Source organism: Adiantum capillus-veneris, chromosome 5, assembly GCF_014529385.1.
Source record: "Adiantum capillus-veneris isolate H3 chromosome 5, ASM1452938v2, whole genome shotgun sequence".
Lineage (NCBI taxonomy): Eukaryota > Viridiplantae > Streptophyta > Polypodiopsida > Polypodiales > Pteridaceae > Adiantum > Adiantum capillus-veneris.
This window is the reverse complement of record NC_140935.1, coordinates 129,473,160-129,487,384: the sequence shown is the minus strand read 5'-3', so window position 1 is coordinate 129,487,384 and position 14,225 is coordinate 129,473,160. Positions and strand designations below refer to the sequence as shown.

The following is a 14,225-nucleotide window of genomic DNA, read 5'->3' as shown; positions in this document are numbered from 1 at the left end:
GAGGTACATCTTGCAGTCTGAAACTGCAATGGAGATCTATGGACACATCTAGAGAGGCTTGAGGAGGTAAGTCGAGACAGGGATATCATTCTCTTGACAGAGACACATGAGAGCCCCGATAGGAGCCTACCTCGGGTGCAGGGATTTCATTGGGAGTCTACACACAGAGATTGTACACACGAGCACACTACGAAAGGATCAGGAGGAGTAGCCATACTCTTCAGATATGGGCTTCAGAACAGAATACAGATTGTCGCACGTGATCCACACGCCTGATATCTTTGGATCCAACTACAGCTCTCACAGGAGAGGACCATCTACATAGCTTTATGCTACTTCGCCCCTCATGGCTCGAGATTCGCTATGATAGATCGAGAGGACTCACCATACACATGCCTCTCAGAGGGGATCATGGAGTACTCCACACTAGGGGAAGTCTTCCTTATGAGAGACTTCAACGCCAGGACAGGCAGTGATCAATGCGAGGCTTTTGACATAGAGGACCCACAGCTACTACCCGCCATACAGGAGGAGGCTACAGCACGAGTTTCAGCCGATACTACACATACACTCTACGGCCCCCACCTACTCAGACTAGGCTCTCGACACCGTCTCGTCATTTATAACGGGATGACTCAGTGGCTTGCTTCAGGAGGATTGACATGCACACCGCTTTCAGTCACAGTTGGAGGGGGGAGTACAGTAGACTACATCATGGGATCCAGAGAGGCCACCCACACACTCAGCTCCTTCACCATCCCACCCATACCCATTGGGACCGAACACACATATCTCGCACTCCCTCATGGGAGACACCCCCACACATACACCCGCCACACGCACCCCACACACCACCATCCACTTCATACACGAGCTAGCTCCCATATACTCGGCCCACGTCGAGAACCATCTTCTTTTGCTTCACCCTGACACCCCACTACCCTTACTCACCTCACACATCACATCTGTTCTTCAGACATCAGCCATCAGCTCATTTCCACACACCACCCACTTTGGTCCACCCCCCCCCCCCCCCCCCCCCCCCCCCCCCTTGGACTATGCCACAGAACCACTGGTATGATTATGAGTGCAGGGCTCTCTATCGTCGACTACGAGCTCAACGAGTACTTGGAGAGATCACGGAGAGAAAGGCCAGGAGAGAGATGAAGACCCTCACACGCCGGAAGTGGCGAGCCTTTGAGGAGGCACAGGAGCTTGAGCTATACCGCCTATTCATGAGCATGGATAGTGTTGCAGCATGGCGTACTCTACGAGAGCCACGACCGACCACTCCTATTGGAGATCCACAGACATGGCATGACTATGCTGAGAGATTGTACGAGGTACCTGGGCAACCTCCCATCCCACCGCCACCCGAGCCTCGCCCTACTAACTCCACTTTCTTCACAGCAGGGATGATACAGAGGGCCATAGACCGACTACAGCATGGCCGCTCGGCCGACCATACAGGATTGCAGAGTGAGCATCTGATATACACAGCTTCCACTATAGCCCCTTTGATTGCACATGTTTTCAACCGGGCTATAGGGGAGGGCTTCTTAGAGGAGTGGACCAGGCACACTATTGTGCCTCCACAAATCTGGCGACACCCCTGGACCAGGGAACTACAGGACCATCATGATTGGCCACACCATGGCCAAGCTATACGGGGCAGTACTTGAGGCAGAGCTCAGTTCATATGCAGAGATTGAGGGTCTCCGAGCACGTGGCCAGGCAGGTTTCCGACGGGCCTTCTCCACTATTGATCACATCTTCATTCTGCGTTGCCTCATTGATGGGGCAAAGGTGCGGAAGAAGAGATTATATTGCTGCTTTGTGGATTTCCGCAAAGCTTTTGATACAGTGCCACAAGAGAGGCTCTTCCGACGCCTTTAGAGCTTGGGGATACCATCAGATATGATTTGGGCCATCTATGCACTCTATGAGCAGGTGATTTAGACGGTACGCTATTCAGGAGGTTTGTCTGAGGCTGTTGCTAGCACCATTGGTGTTAAGCAGGGCTGCCCACTCTCCCCCACTCTATTCGGACTCTACATCAACGAGATTGAGGACTACATTCTACGAGCTGGAGGAGAGGGGTCAGACCTCGCAGGTACACCTGTACACATTTTATTATATACTGATGACATTGTATTGATTTCAAAGTCACCCGAGGGATTACAGCACCACTTGGCTGCCTTGGATGAGTTCTGTACACACAGGGGTTTGACAGTAAACCTTGGCAAGACCAAGGTCATGATCTTCCACACCTCTCCCATGGTGAGAGCTACAGCAGTATTCACAGCCGCCGGCGGACAGATAGAGGTCGTCATTTCATATGTCTACCTTGGAGTCACATTCCATGTTTGCCTGGTCTTTTCTCCATGAGACACGCAGCTACAAACAGACTGACACAGGGGTACGCAGCGTTGGCCATGTTAGAGCGGTGATGTCACCAGGCACACTTTCAGGAACCCCGTACGAAGGGGTGGCTATTTGACACATTAATCACACCAGCTATGATGTATGCAGCGACAGTTTCGGCCCCAGGCCTGAAAGACACCCAGTGGAGTGCGGTGAAGAGGCCCCAGGTACGTATGATCTCGCGATTATTTCGCGGGAAGCCGACACTTCCACATGATGTCATCAGAGCAGAGCTAGCGGCACCTCCCATGATAGTAGAGGCACTGTTCCAGACTATCTCCTTCATTCAGAGGATGAGAGAGCTCCCATCAGACAGACTCACACGCAGAGCATTTGAGGCAGCTATACAGACCTCAGAGATAGGGTATGACTGAGCTTGGTACACTCAGGTTAGAGCATGGTTTGACAGACAGGATCTAGACATGGATAGACTACCACCCTTTCAGTATGACTCAGATTCACCCCACATCCGCCTCTCACGTAGTGAGAGGAACACTGTGCTCAGATAGGATCTTTCGCAGCTCTACACCAGTCGGACATGGCTCACACCCGACCTAGCATCTAGACGGTCACATTACCGAGATCAGTTCCTGGACATACTAGCAGACGGGTTCATTCAGCAACCACGATACATGGATACTTACATGCCTCACAGCTCGAGAGTAACTATTGGCCAGCTGAGGGTTTCCTCACATCGACTAGAGATTGAGACTGGCAGAGCATCAGACACCCCCATAGAGGAGCGGATATGCCGGGTATGTGGAGTAGAGCTAGAGGATGAGGAGCACTTTGTATGCAGATGCAGAGCATATGATGACATCAGAGGCAGATATGAGGGTTTATTCACAGGGCAGCCTACCCTTCGAGAGATAATGGATCAGCGCCAGCTGGGGCCATTCTTACTAGAGATACAGAGCCACAGAGAGGCCTTACTTGAGCCCACGACAGCTCAGACAGGAGGGAGACAGACCCAGCTCACTGATTCTTCGTCTCACGACATCTGCCAGCCCCCCCACCACCCGACACACACAGAGGGGTGACTCTTCAACAGGCTGAGACTTCCAGAGCTAGGAGACGGCCCCGCGCTATAGGTTGCCGGGTTCCCAGACTTCATCGACGCCAAATTGCGGAGATTCAGACCCGTGATCGCCGAGCCACAAAGGAGAGACGAGCCCATGTACCACATCTTACACCCACCCATTAGCACAGGATGGACCTAGTTTAGTTAGTCACCGAGATGCATATCATGCATGTACTACCCTCTTGCATATAGGCTACCATAGTGATAGCGCTCCACACACTCACACTCTCATCATGGAGAACACACACCCATGTACCCAGCTCCACCCATGTACCACATCTTACACCCACCCATTAGCACAGGATGGACCTAGTTTAGTTAGTCACCCAGATGCATATCATGCATGTACTACCCTCTTGCATATAGGCTACCATAGTGATAGCGCTCCACACACTCACACTCTCATCATGGAGAAGACACACCCATGTACATTGCTTTGTCCCATAGGCCGATTTCGGCCTTCTAAAAGACGTAAAAAATCTCTCTCTCTCTCTCTCTCTCTCTCTCTCTCTCTCTCTCTCTCTCTCTCTCTCTCTCTCATCACGCCATCTCTCTCTCTCTTTACCATGCTTTCGTTTAGGGTTTGCTGCTGTATTTTAGGGTTCGCGACCTGTTTTTAGGGCTCGCGACCTGTATTTTAGGGTTCGCGACTTTTTTTTTTTTTTTTTTTTTTTTTTTTTTTTTGGGGTTGTTGGACAGATCTGCGTTTTAGGGTTTGCTGCATTTTCTGCACTTTAGAAACATCAATCCTCTCTTCTCTCTCTCTCTCTCTCTCTCTCTCTCTCTCTCACTCTCTCATGTCATCCCCAACCTCACCTATGGCAACAAGCAAACTCAAATATATGCTTCACTCCAAACGAATTTCCATCATTGAATTGGAAATGAAAGCATGGAGAAAAGAGATGGAAGATTGGAGGAACGCGAAGACCGTTTTCCTCCGAGAAAATGAAGAAAAGGAGAAGAGGTGGAAGGACGAGAAGGATCATCTTCTCAACAAGATCGCCACGTTGGAGAATAGCATTTTGGACCTCCACAAAGAAGTGTTGGAAACACGGTCAAAAAATGGGCTTGAAGAGGGGGAATTTCAGCCCTCTTTGAGGGAAGAAATTGACAACATCAATGAGGAGAAGAAGTCATGGGCCGCGGTCATATCCAAAACGCAAAAGAAAGTAGAGGAGGACGAAAAATGGATTGAGGTTGCCAAGAAAGGGAAAGGTAAGGAAGCTCCTTGTACACCCACTCTTATCAACATGACCCTCGAAGAGGAACAAAGAAGGAGGGTGCGGGCTCTACATGTGAGGGTAACCGGCCTCAAGGACATAAACAATGTGGAAAAAGAGGTCACAAGCCTCACATCAATGATGGGGGTGGAGAAGCCTTCACACACAAAGGCATGGAGAGTGGGCAAGAAGAGTGAGGGCCCCGGAGAATCTTCAAAGGAAAGAGCTCTCATACTACGCTTCCCTTCATTGGAAGAGAAGAAGGAATTCTTGAGGAAGAGACCTACTCTCAAGAAGACAGGTATTTTCTTAGGCGATGACCTCACTCTCTCACAACTTGCGCATATGAGAGAAGTAATGCCCGAGATTCAAGCGGCAAGGGAGAAGGGGAAGATGGCCTTTTACAGAGATGGTCGGGTGGTGATTGTAGAGCGGCGCTCTACATGACGGTGCGAGACCTATGGGACCACATTGAGGATGGCGACTTGGAATTGTAATGGGTCTATGAGGTTGGATGTTGGTGCCTTTGAGGACAGTTTCAGAGACAAGGACATTGTTTTCTTTTCAGAGACTCACCAGGCCCCTGGCCAACTGTTGCCACATGTGGTGGGATACAAATGGGAGACAGCCCACAGAACAGTCACGAGATCTGAGCATGGGAGTAGAGGTTCAGGAGGAGTAGCGGTGTTGTTTAGGGAGGAGCTACAGCCACTACTACATATTGTACGGAGAGATGATCAGGCTAGATACATGTGGGTGAGGCTGAGAGCTGACACAGGTCGATTTCTATATATTGCTATATGTTACTTCCCCCCCAGTACGTCAGTATATGCTGTATCCAGAGGGCAGTCGCCTTTCTCAATTCTAGATGATGATATATGGGAGTTTTCTAGGGATGGTGATATCATCCTCCTAGGAGACTTCAATGCTCGAACGGGCAACTGTCAGACAGTCTTCTACGACACCTCAGATGAGATGCTTAGAGAGTTGGATGTGGGTGAGCTGGGGTTTGACAGATGCTCACATGACAGAGAGCAGACTGAGTATGGGAGATACCTCACGGAGATGACGACTACACATGGGCTAGCCATACTTAATGGCTTACAGCGGTTTCCTGGAGCAGCAGGCTTCACATGCTTTCCACACAGACATGGGGCCAGTACAGTGGACTATGTTATGACACAGCCGAGCTTTATTCCTTGTATTCAGGATTTCACAGTGGGAGCCAGACCAGTGGGCGTAGCAGTGGATCATGCTCTCTTGACACTGTCCGTATCTTTTCAGTTTAGTACAGCCCAGAAATCAGGAGGCAGGTCACACACCCGTTATACATTTACACCAGAGACTGACTCGGTTTATACAGAGGCGATCTGGGATCGTCTATGCACAGTTGCTCCAGGCCTCTCAGTAGAGGAGTGCACTACTTTATTGACTGAGACACTACATGATGCAGCATCAGAGGCATACCCACACACTCAACCGGATCGGAGGCGACATTCTGGGAGCATGCCCCAGAATAGTTGGTATGATGAGGAGTGCAGAGAGATGAGAGCCCACCTTCAGAGGGATCTTCATTTAGGAGTCATCACCTACAGACAGTCGCGGATTGCTTTCCGGCGCCTTGTGCGAAAGAAGAAACGAGCTTACCTGGCCCAGATGGAGCGAGACTTGTATCAGTTGTTCTTGAGTAGAGACTCAGGCGAGGCATGGCGACTCTTCCATGAGCACTCCCCTCCCCCAGTGATTACTTCTCCTGATGTGTGGGGCCAGTATGCGACATCGTTATATACGGTTCCTGGGCAGGATCCCCTTCCAGATCCTACAGAGCCATGTCCACCTACGAGCACCTTCTTTACCACTGAGATGGTAAAGAGAGCCATTGACAGGATGAGGACCAGGAGGGCTTACGATCATGACGGTCTAGTAGCGGAGCACTTTATACATGCTAGGGATATGCTGATGGAGGTTCTTGCAGTGTTGTTCAATCGTGCCATGTGTGAGGGATTACCTGAGACTTGGAGGTTGTCTACTATTGTGCCTATATTCAAGGCAGGTGATCCTACAGAGCTTGGAAATTACCGCACTATTATGGTTGGACACACACTGGCACGATTGTATGCATCCATTATTGAGCAGCAGTTGAGTAACTGGGCAGAGGGTGAGGGTGTACGGGCAAAGGGACAGGCAGGTTTCAGGAGGGGTTTCTCCACTCTTGACCATATTCTGACACTCAGAGCTATCATTGAGGAGGGCAGGTCACATGGGAGACGGATTTATTGTAGCTTTGTGGATTTCCGCAAAGCATTTGACATGGTACCGAGAGCTCGACTGATGCGCAGACTGCAGGAGATGGGGGTGCCCACAGTGTTGATTTGGGGGATTATGGCTTTATACAGATCAGTGATGGGACATGTACGCACCCCAGAGGGGATATCTGACTTAGTTCACTCCACTATCGGGGTGAAACAGGGTTGCCCATTGTCTCCTACTCTATTTGGTATGTATGTTGATGAGGTGTCTGATTACATTGACAGAGAGGGTGATAGAGGTGCCCAGCTGGCAGGGACGTGGATCCCATTGTTGTTATATGCTAATGATATTGTCTTGATCTCTGACTCACCAGAGGGTATGCAGCGACAGTTGGATGCATTACACAGTTTTGCAGAGGATAGTGGATTGTCTGTAAACCTTGGTAAAACCAAGGTCATGGTGTTTAACACCACACCGCAGTGGATCAGGAGATCGGCACCGACCTTCACGTATGGTCAAGAGATTGTGGAGTATACAGATGCATACACTTACCTTGGGATAGTCTTCACTGGGCCGAGGTTTTCTTTGGGGAGAGCAGCAAAGACTAGACTAACCAGAGCTTATGCGGCCTTGGGAGGCTTGGAGAGGATGTGTTCGCAGGTTCAGTTCCAGGAACCTCGGACAAAGTTATGGCTCTTTGATACTTTAGTAGCCTCAGCTATGATGTATGGGGTACATGTATGGGGACCTTCTGTAGGCCAGGATGGTTGGAGACGTATGGAGAGGCCCTTGGTATCTATGATCTCCCGATTGATTAGAGCCAAGGCCTCCGTACCTCACGCGATCATTCGAGCAGAGCTAGCTGCCCCCCCCTTGGAGATTGAGGCGCTTACCAGATCAGTGTCCTTTGTGCACAGCCTATGGGATACTACTAGAGACAGATATGCTAGATTGGCCCTTGAGTCTTCCAGACAGTTAGCTCTACAGGGGGACACTTCATGCTGGTATGCACAGATGACTTCATGGTTTCAGACGCATGGCTTCACCATGGACAGGTTGCCCCCTTTCCAGTATTCTCTTCAGGCACCCTCGCTGTCTCTTACACGGGTGGAGATCACTAGACTCATTCGTCAGGACCTGATCCAGCTCAACACCAGGAGGACATGGATAGAGCCGCCTCAGGAGTTGAGCACGAAGATGGCTTTCTATAGAGAGCATCTTCTCCACCTCACAGGAGATGGGTTTGTGATTCGACCCAGCTACATGGACACACATATGTCTCATGGTTTGCGTTGTGCCATTGGTCAGATACGCACATCCTCACATCAGCTCGAGATTGAGACTGGTAGATTCAGAGGGATACCAGCAGACAGCAGGATATGCCGATTATGCCAGAGAGAGCCAGAGACAGAGTTGCACTACATATGTCATTGCACAGTGTTCTATGAGATACGGGGGCGTTTCCACTGCTTATTCAGAGAGGGTTTTGGTCCTCTATCTAGGGTCATGAGTTATGAGGATCAGAGATGTCTTGGACTATATCTACTTGAGTTACACAGGTATAGAGACACTTTACTGGGAGAGCTAGAGAGAGGCAGTCCCAGAGACACATTACAGATTTCTTTTCACTAGATATGGGACAGCCAGAGGAGCAGCCACCACTGCAGAGCTCGTCCCACACTCATTCGACCACTACTGGCACTCTCATCGACCGAGCATTGGAGCTACAGAGATACAGACGACCGCGACTGAGGAGAGGAGCTACACAGCATCGACGGAGACTACAACAGAAGATTCGAGCCATACTCTCTCGACATCCAGAGTGCAGATGAGGATGGATCCTCACCATTTCTTCCATCTTTGTTTCACACACTGTTACATCCAGTTTACCGGGTACCTATTGTATCAGCTGCTACACCCACGTAGTTTTAGATTGTAGTAGTAGTAGTAGTATTTTGTTCCACTTCTAGTTCTTTTCTAGTTCTTTTGTACCCAGACATGGTATTAGATTCACTATTTTGTAACTGATTGGTCTCATAGGTCATTTTGGCCTTTTGAAGACGTTAATATAACATTTCATTTCATTTCATTTCTCTCTCTCTCTCTCTCTCTCTCTCTCTCTCTCTCTCTCTCTCTCTCTCTCTCTCTCTCTCTCTCTCTCAAAGTTCAGTGATCATGAAGTTTCTGTTCGTGTGTTGCTATTGATTTCTCGCTTGGAGTATCCAAGCCTGTTACAGTGGTATCAAAGATACTCCTCAAATTTTGGAACTTTACCTTGAGGCTTTCGGTTTAGCTGTGTCTACTCCGAAAGATCCCGCGGATCAGTAGGGTTGAATCTGGTGCAGACGGGACTGCACAAGAGGGGAGTCACTCCGCTCCTTTGTCACAGATTATCTGGATGGAATAGAGTCACTGATTTCCCTTTGGATTTCAGGGATACTGTTGTGCTGAAAATGTTCTGCTGTATGACTTTATGAGTGATGAAAATGGGAATTCCCAAAATTGAACCTAAATGATGTGTACTCTCTCGTGTGATTTGTTTGAGTGCAGGAACCGGAATACAAATGACTGCAGCATTTCGGTCTTGAAAATCTATAGACATGATCGCAATAAGAATTAGCTAATCCGACATCAATGAGGTCTGGGATAGACCTAGATGCGATTGCTAAATACGTTGCCAGAAATCATGGTCTTAGATTTGGAATCAATTTTCATGTGATTGATCTTATGTGAATGTGCACTCACTGTGTTGTCTATGTGCAAGTGCTAGATTGTGTTGGTCTAGTGCGTCGGTACTTAGAGTCAGTGTCTACTGAATTGGTTTATGGCCTTTGTCTGTTTTGCAGGCGTAATCGAGGGCGATTACCATTCTTTCAACAGGGCGGTATGTCACAAACTGATGACGTGGCATGACCAACTAATAAGTTGTTCCAGCTTATGGGCAACTTCTGAGGGGCCAAAGGACACAAAGGCATTAAAATAATGCATAAGAGCTGCTGACGTGGCTGGCTGTACAGACACCCGCGAACTGCGCTGCTGACGTGGCATGCTGTACGGAATTCTGCAATTTGCGTTGGCTGTTTTTGGCGGCAGCTTTTGGCACCAGATGGTTTTTGAACTGAAGCTTTTCATGTAAACTACTTTTCCAAGGCCAAGGGCCTTTAAATAAGACCCTAAGCTCCCTCTCACTCATACAAAGCTGACGAGCCAGTGAGCAGAGGAGAGCCCAGGGCAATTGTACTTGCTCAAATTGTTAATACAAAAAGAAATATCGAAAGGGGCGCCAGTCTTTGGGGCCAATCTCTCTGGGCACGAAACTACGCCGAGCCGTGTCGACTCAATTAAACAGTGATTGAATTTTGTGAAGTGTTTTAAGTAAATCTCTCTCTCGTGTTGCGACACATTCCAGACTTCGGGTGTCCAAGTTTGTTACAATTGCGCTACCCAAACTTTGACCTATAAGTAAAATAAATACCTAAAATCCAAAATAAATAATGGGATCGCTTTGGGCAGGTCACTTGAGATGCCAAAAGTCTAACAAAAATATCATAAAGAATTTGGAAATCGTCCTCTTCACATATTATGCATATTGTTGGGAAGTAATGACCAATTGCAATGCTTGCACCAAACCCACTAGGTAGTCCCGATCCACAAATGTTGTCGAGGGAATCTCTGGGTTGAGAGAATTTTGAGAAGTCCATTGTTGTGCTTTGCCGAAGCCAGATAGGGTTTGCCTCCATCATAGGTGATCGTTCCTTTTGTGAGAACAAGAGAGAGGCTTTGCTCTAGAAGGCTTGGCTCTGATACCACTACAACTGGCTGGCGCCATGTGCAGACAAGAAAGACTAATACAACTTGAAAGATGACTCCCAAAGAAGAGAAAGAGACTTCACACTTCATAGGAGTCCACACAGAAGATTTGAAGTCCCCTTTCAAAGAGTAGAGGCCTCAAGTCAAGGCCCACTTATGGTAATTCTTTAATTATTATCGACATTATTTTCATTGGTAGATGAAAATAGTAGATGACACTCGTGGTAGTCTCTATCATTGGTTGGGATCTCATCAAGTACTTAGATATCTTCGATAAAATTGTTAACTATATGCTATTTTCTATTCTGGCAAAGAAATTGTGGTTGGATATACTGGGTGGCTATATTGACACACAAAGGTCTTCACGTGTTGACACACAGAGATCTACTTTTGGTTCTTGCTTTTTCCTTGGTAAAACACTCACATGACTGAAATGTCGGAAGTAAAATGCCACTACCTCTGCTATAGAAGTTGAGTATTAGGCTTATCTTAGAAGTACGACTAAAACTTTATTGCTTTGATAGATTTTGGATCATCTTGTTGTTGCATATTCATCTCCTGCCACTATTTATTTAGATTCTCACAGTGATGATTGCTTTAGCACATAATCCTATTATTCGTGGACTAACTAAGTATATTGATGTTCATTACCACTTTGTTCAGGATCACATTGAGGATAGTCATATCAACTTGGAGTATTGTCCCCCATAAACAATCAAGCAAATCTTCTCACGAAGCTTGTAGAGTCTACCTTGACCTAGACTGCATGGTCTTCTTTAGCAATATGGAGTGCGAACACCCATCTAGCGTTGAAGAAAAGGTGTTAGAGATATGTCATCACCAAATGATGGCATTCTAGGTTGCATCTCATGGTTTGATGGCCACCATGGCCTTGCATATACGATTTAAGTCCATTTTGCCCATTTATCATCTTTTATGTTGATATGGAATGCTGCTGTAGCAAAGCCTTTCATTGCTCCGAGACTCTATGTTTTTACATCAGCCCACGAAGGGCGTTGGAACCAGTGAACACATAGTGCCTTTAGCTTGCTTAAACACCTGCACTTGAGACCAAGCTCGACAACCAGCCTCTCTGAGGGTTGCAAATTTAATATCCAAAATCAGCCCTAAACTGGGCGTGTGCTGGGTTGGAGCCTAATGCACTTGACCCACTATCCCATTCTCATTATCCAGTTGCACTCTCTTGAGTTCCTCTCTCATGTGCTTCTCTCTTCATTCCTTCAACCTATATTGTTTCTTTTGATGTCCAAGTAGGATAAGGCAACTAATGCTAACAAAGTACTCGAAAGGCATATGACAGTGAAGAATCCACTACGATAGGTCAAGAACACTTCCCCAAATTCCAACAGGGCTGACATAAGGGACGACCCTCTCAAAGAACATCCTCCATAGGGTAAAGAGGGTCAGCACAACAGCATTTCTCTATGGAACCAGCGGCTCCCAGCTAGCATTGGAGGTCTCTAGATCCACCAAAAGCGCATCAGATGTCAAATGGTACTGACCCCATTCAGAGTTGCTGTAAAAACCATAGAACCCCATTCATTGTTGTGGACATGTGAGTCGCATCAAAGTACTCCCACAACCCCACATGGATGGGCATGTGTGAAGCCCTTGCCAATAACAAAAGGCTCCATTAGCAAATGAAAATGTGTACGACAAAGTAATCTTGCCACCTCTTCTGCACCAAGGATGATATCCTTGCTGCTCATAATTGTGTGAGTAGATTTTGGCATTATGCTTTGCTTTGCCTCAAGTAACAACACCCATTGCAAGGACACAAGAAAAGCTTAAGAAGGCTGCTGACAGGCATAGAAGGCAAACAGTCATAAAAAAGAATGGCTGAAATTTGTGAAATCTTGACTTAGGAGAAGCCCAATGATGAGAATTTCACTTCACAGAATGTGTCTTAAGCTTGCTACCAAGTATGATGGTCCTTTTTGTACGATCCTAAAAGATCAAACAATAAAGTAGCTTGCTTTGCTTAGTCAATGGCAAATGGAGAACGCTTTCATTACTGGGAAGGGCATCCTTGATTCATGTGATACTCTTCTGAAGCTCCATAGCCTAAACATTCTCTCTCTCTCTCTCTCTCTCTCTCTCTCTCTCTCTCTCTCTCTCTCTCTCTCTCTCTCTCTCTCTCTCTGTGTGTGTGTGTGTGTGTGTGTGTGTGTGTGTGTGTATGGCTTGCCTTTGAGGTGTTGTCGGAGATAATGGCGGCTGACAGATGAGCTGCGGGGACACAGGAAGCCGTCATCTCGCCCAAGTTACCCTGTGCTGCCACGTGGACAGCTCAGCTTACAACATTTCTTTTGTTCCAGTATGGCACCAAAGATCATTCATTTGAAGCGTAAATTTTTAATCTACCCTTTATTAAGCTAAGCTATATTTAAGCTACATTTAGCAGGGCTACTTGAAGATCTCATCCTTCTTGTGAAAAATAATGTTCTTTTGCCCTTATTTAAAAGGTAGATGGCTTCTAGGGCATCAAAGCTTTCAAAAACTAGCCTTGCATATAAAGGACATGTGGTCCGATGTCCACTAATGTACGCTTGAACCACCCCAAATGTGCAAATTTCAACTAAAAATTGCCATTTAAGGCAAGGGTTAGTCTTTGATATCCAATAAAACAAGGTGATCCAACGGTTTGAATTTTAAGAAGGCTCAAAACGAATCAAAGGTCTTTATTGAGATATCAATGATCTCAAGGAGCAGTAAATTGCTACGTATGCAATTTGCTAGACAAGTCATTATAGGCTAATTTAAATAAAATTCTTCATTATCATTATAGTTTTTCTTCTATCCTTGCATTCATTATGATGGGAAATATTAAATGATCTCCCTCAACCAAGGTTGCGTGGTAAGGGACGGCATTTTTTGGAGAGCATTTCTTGGTCTTGCCGTGAGGTGAGTTTTTTTTTTTGTCACTAGTTTTACAATCTTCATGTGCATACATCCTCAAACAATCCACACTCTTAAATAGACACAAACAAACTCAATTCCCCTCCGCATATGGCGCACTTGATAACGTCGACCCATGCATCGCAAAAACACTATGAAACTAGACCAACTATAAGAAAATGATAAGCTTAAAATAGAAGTACACTTTTTATGTAGTGAAATTTGAATAATCGACTGCCACCATCACTTAAAAATAATCAAAACAAGAGACTCACAACCATAAGAAGATACTTGAAGAGAGAGAAAAAGAGAAACAACATAAAATTGAGGGTCGGAATGACCAACCCGCCCATAGGGCTTTTTGTATTATAGACGCTTACAATGAACCTAAACACAATCATGATACATCAACTTGCCCATAAAGTGGCATTTGCATTGTGCCAACATAATGGCCGTATATGATGAAGCCAACAATTTCAGCCTTCTCTGATAAAAAAACATAGAATCAGAGAGTCCTTTCT

The 14,225-nt window shown here is 46.7% G+C and overlaps 1 protein-coding gene and 1 pseudogene across 4 annotated transcripts in view; one reads left to right on the top strand and one right to left on the bottom strand.

The window, feature by feature from the left end:
* LOC147458101 (pentatricopeptide repeat-containing protein At2g33680-like) overlaps positions 1-13,146 on the bottom strand; it is a 117,863-nt gene extending 104,717 nt beyond the window's left edge. For 3 of the 4 annotated variants that reach the window (XR_015188192.1, XR_015188191.1, XM_086512838.1), the window contains exon 1: positions 12,995-13,146. Coding sequence is in view for 1 of the 4 variants with exons in the window: in XM_086512838.1 (XP_086368964.1) it covers positions 12,995-13,060 (66 nt within the window). In the remaining 3 variants the exon portion in view is untranslated. The remainder of the gene's footprint in view (positions 1-12,994) is intronic. The other variant, XR_015188193.1, reaches the window with a different exon arrangement.
* Positions 1,337-4,903, top strand: LOC147458102 (uncharacterized; annotated as a pseudogene).
* Positions 13,147-14,225: the final 1,079 nt, after the last annotated feature.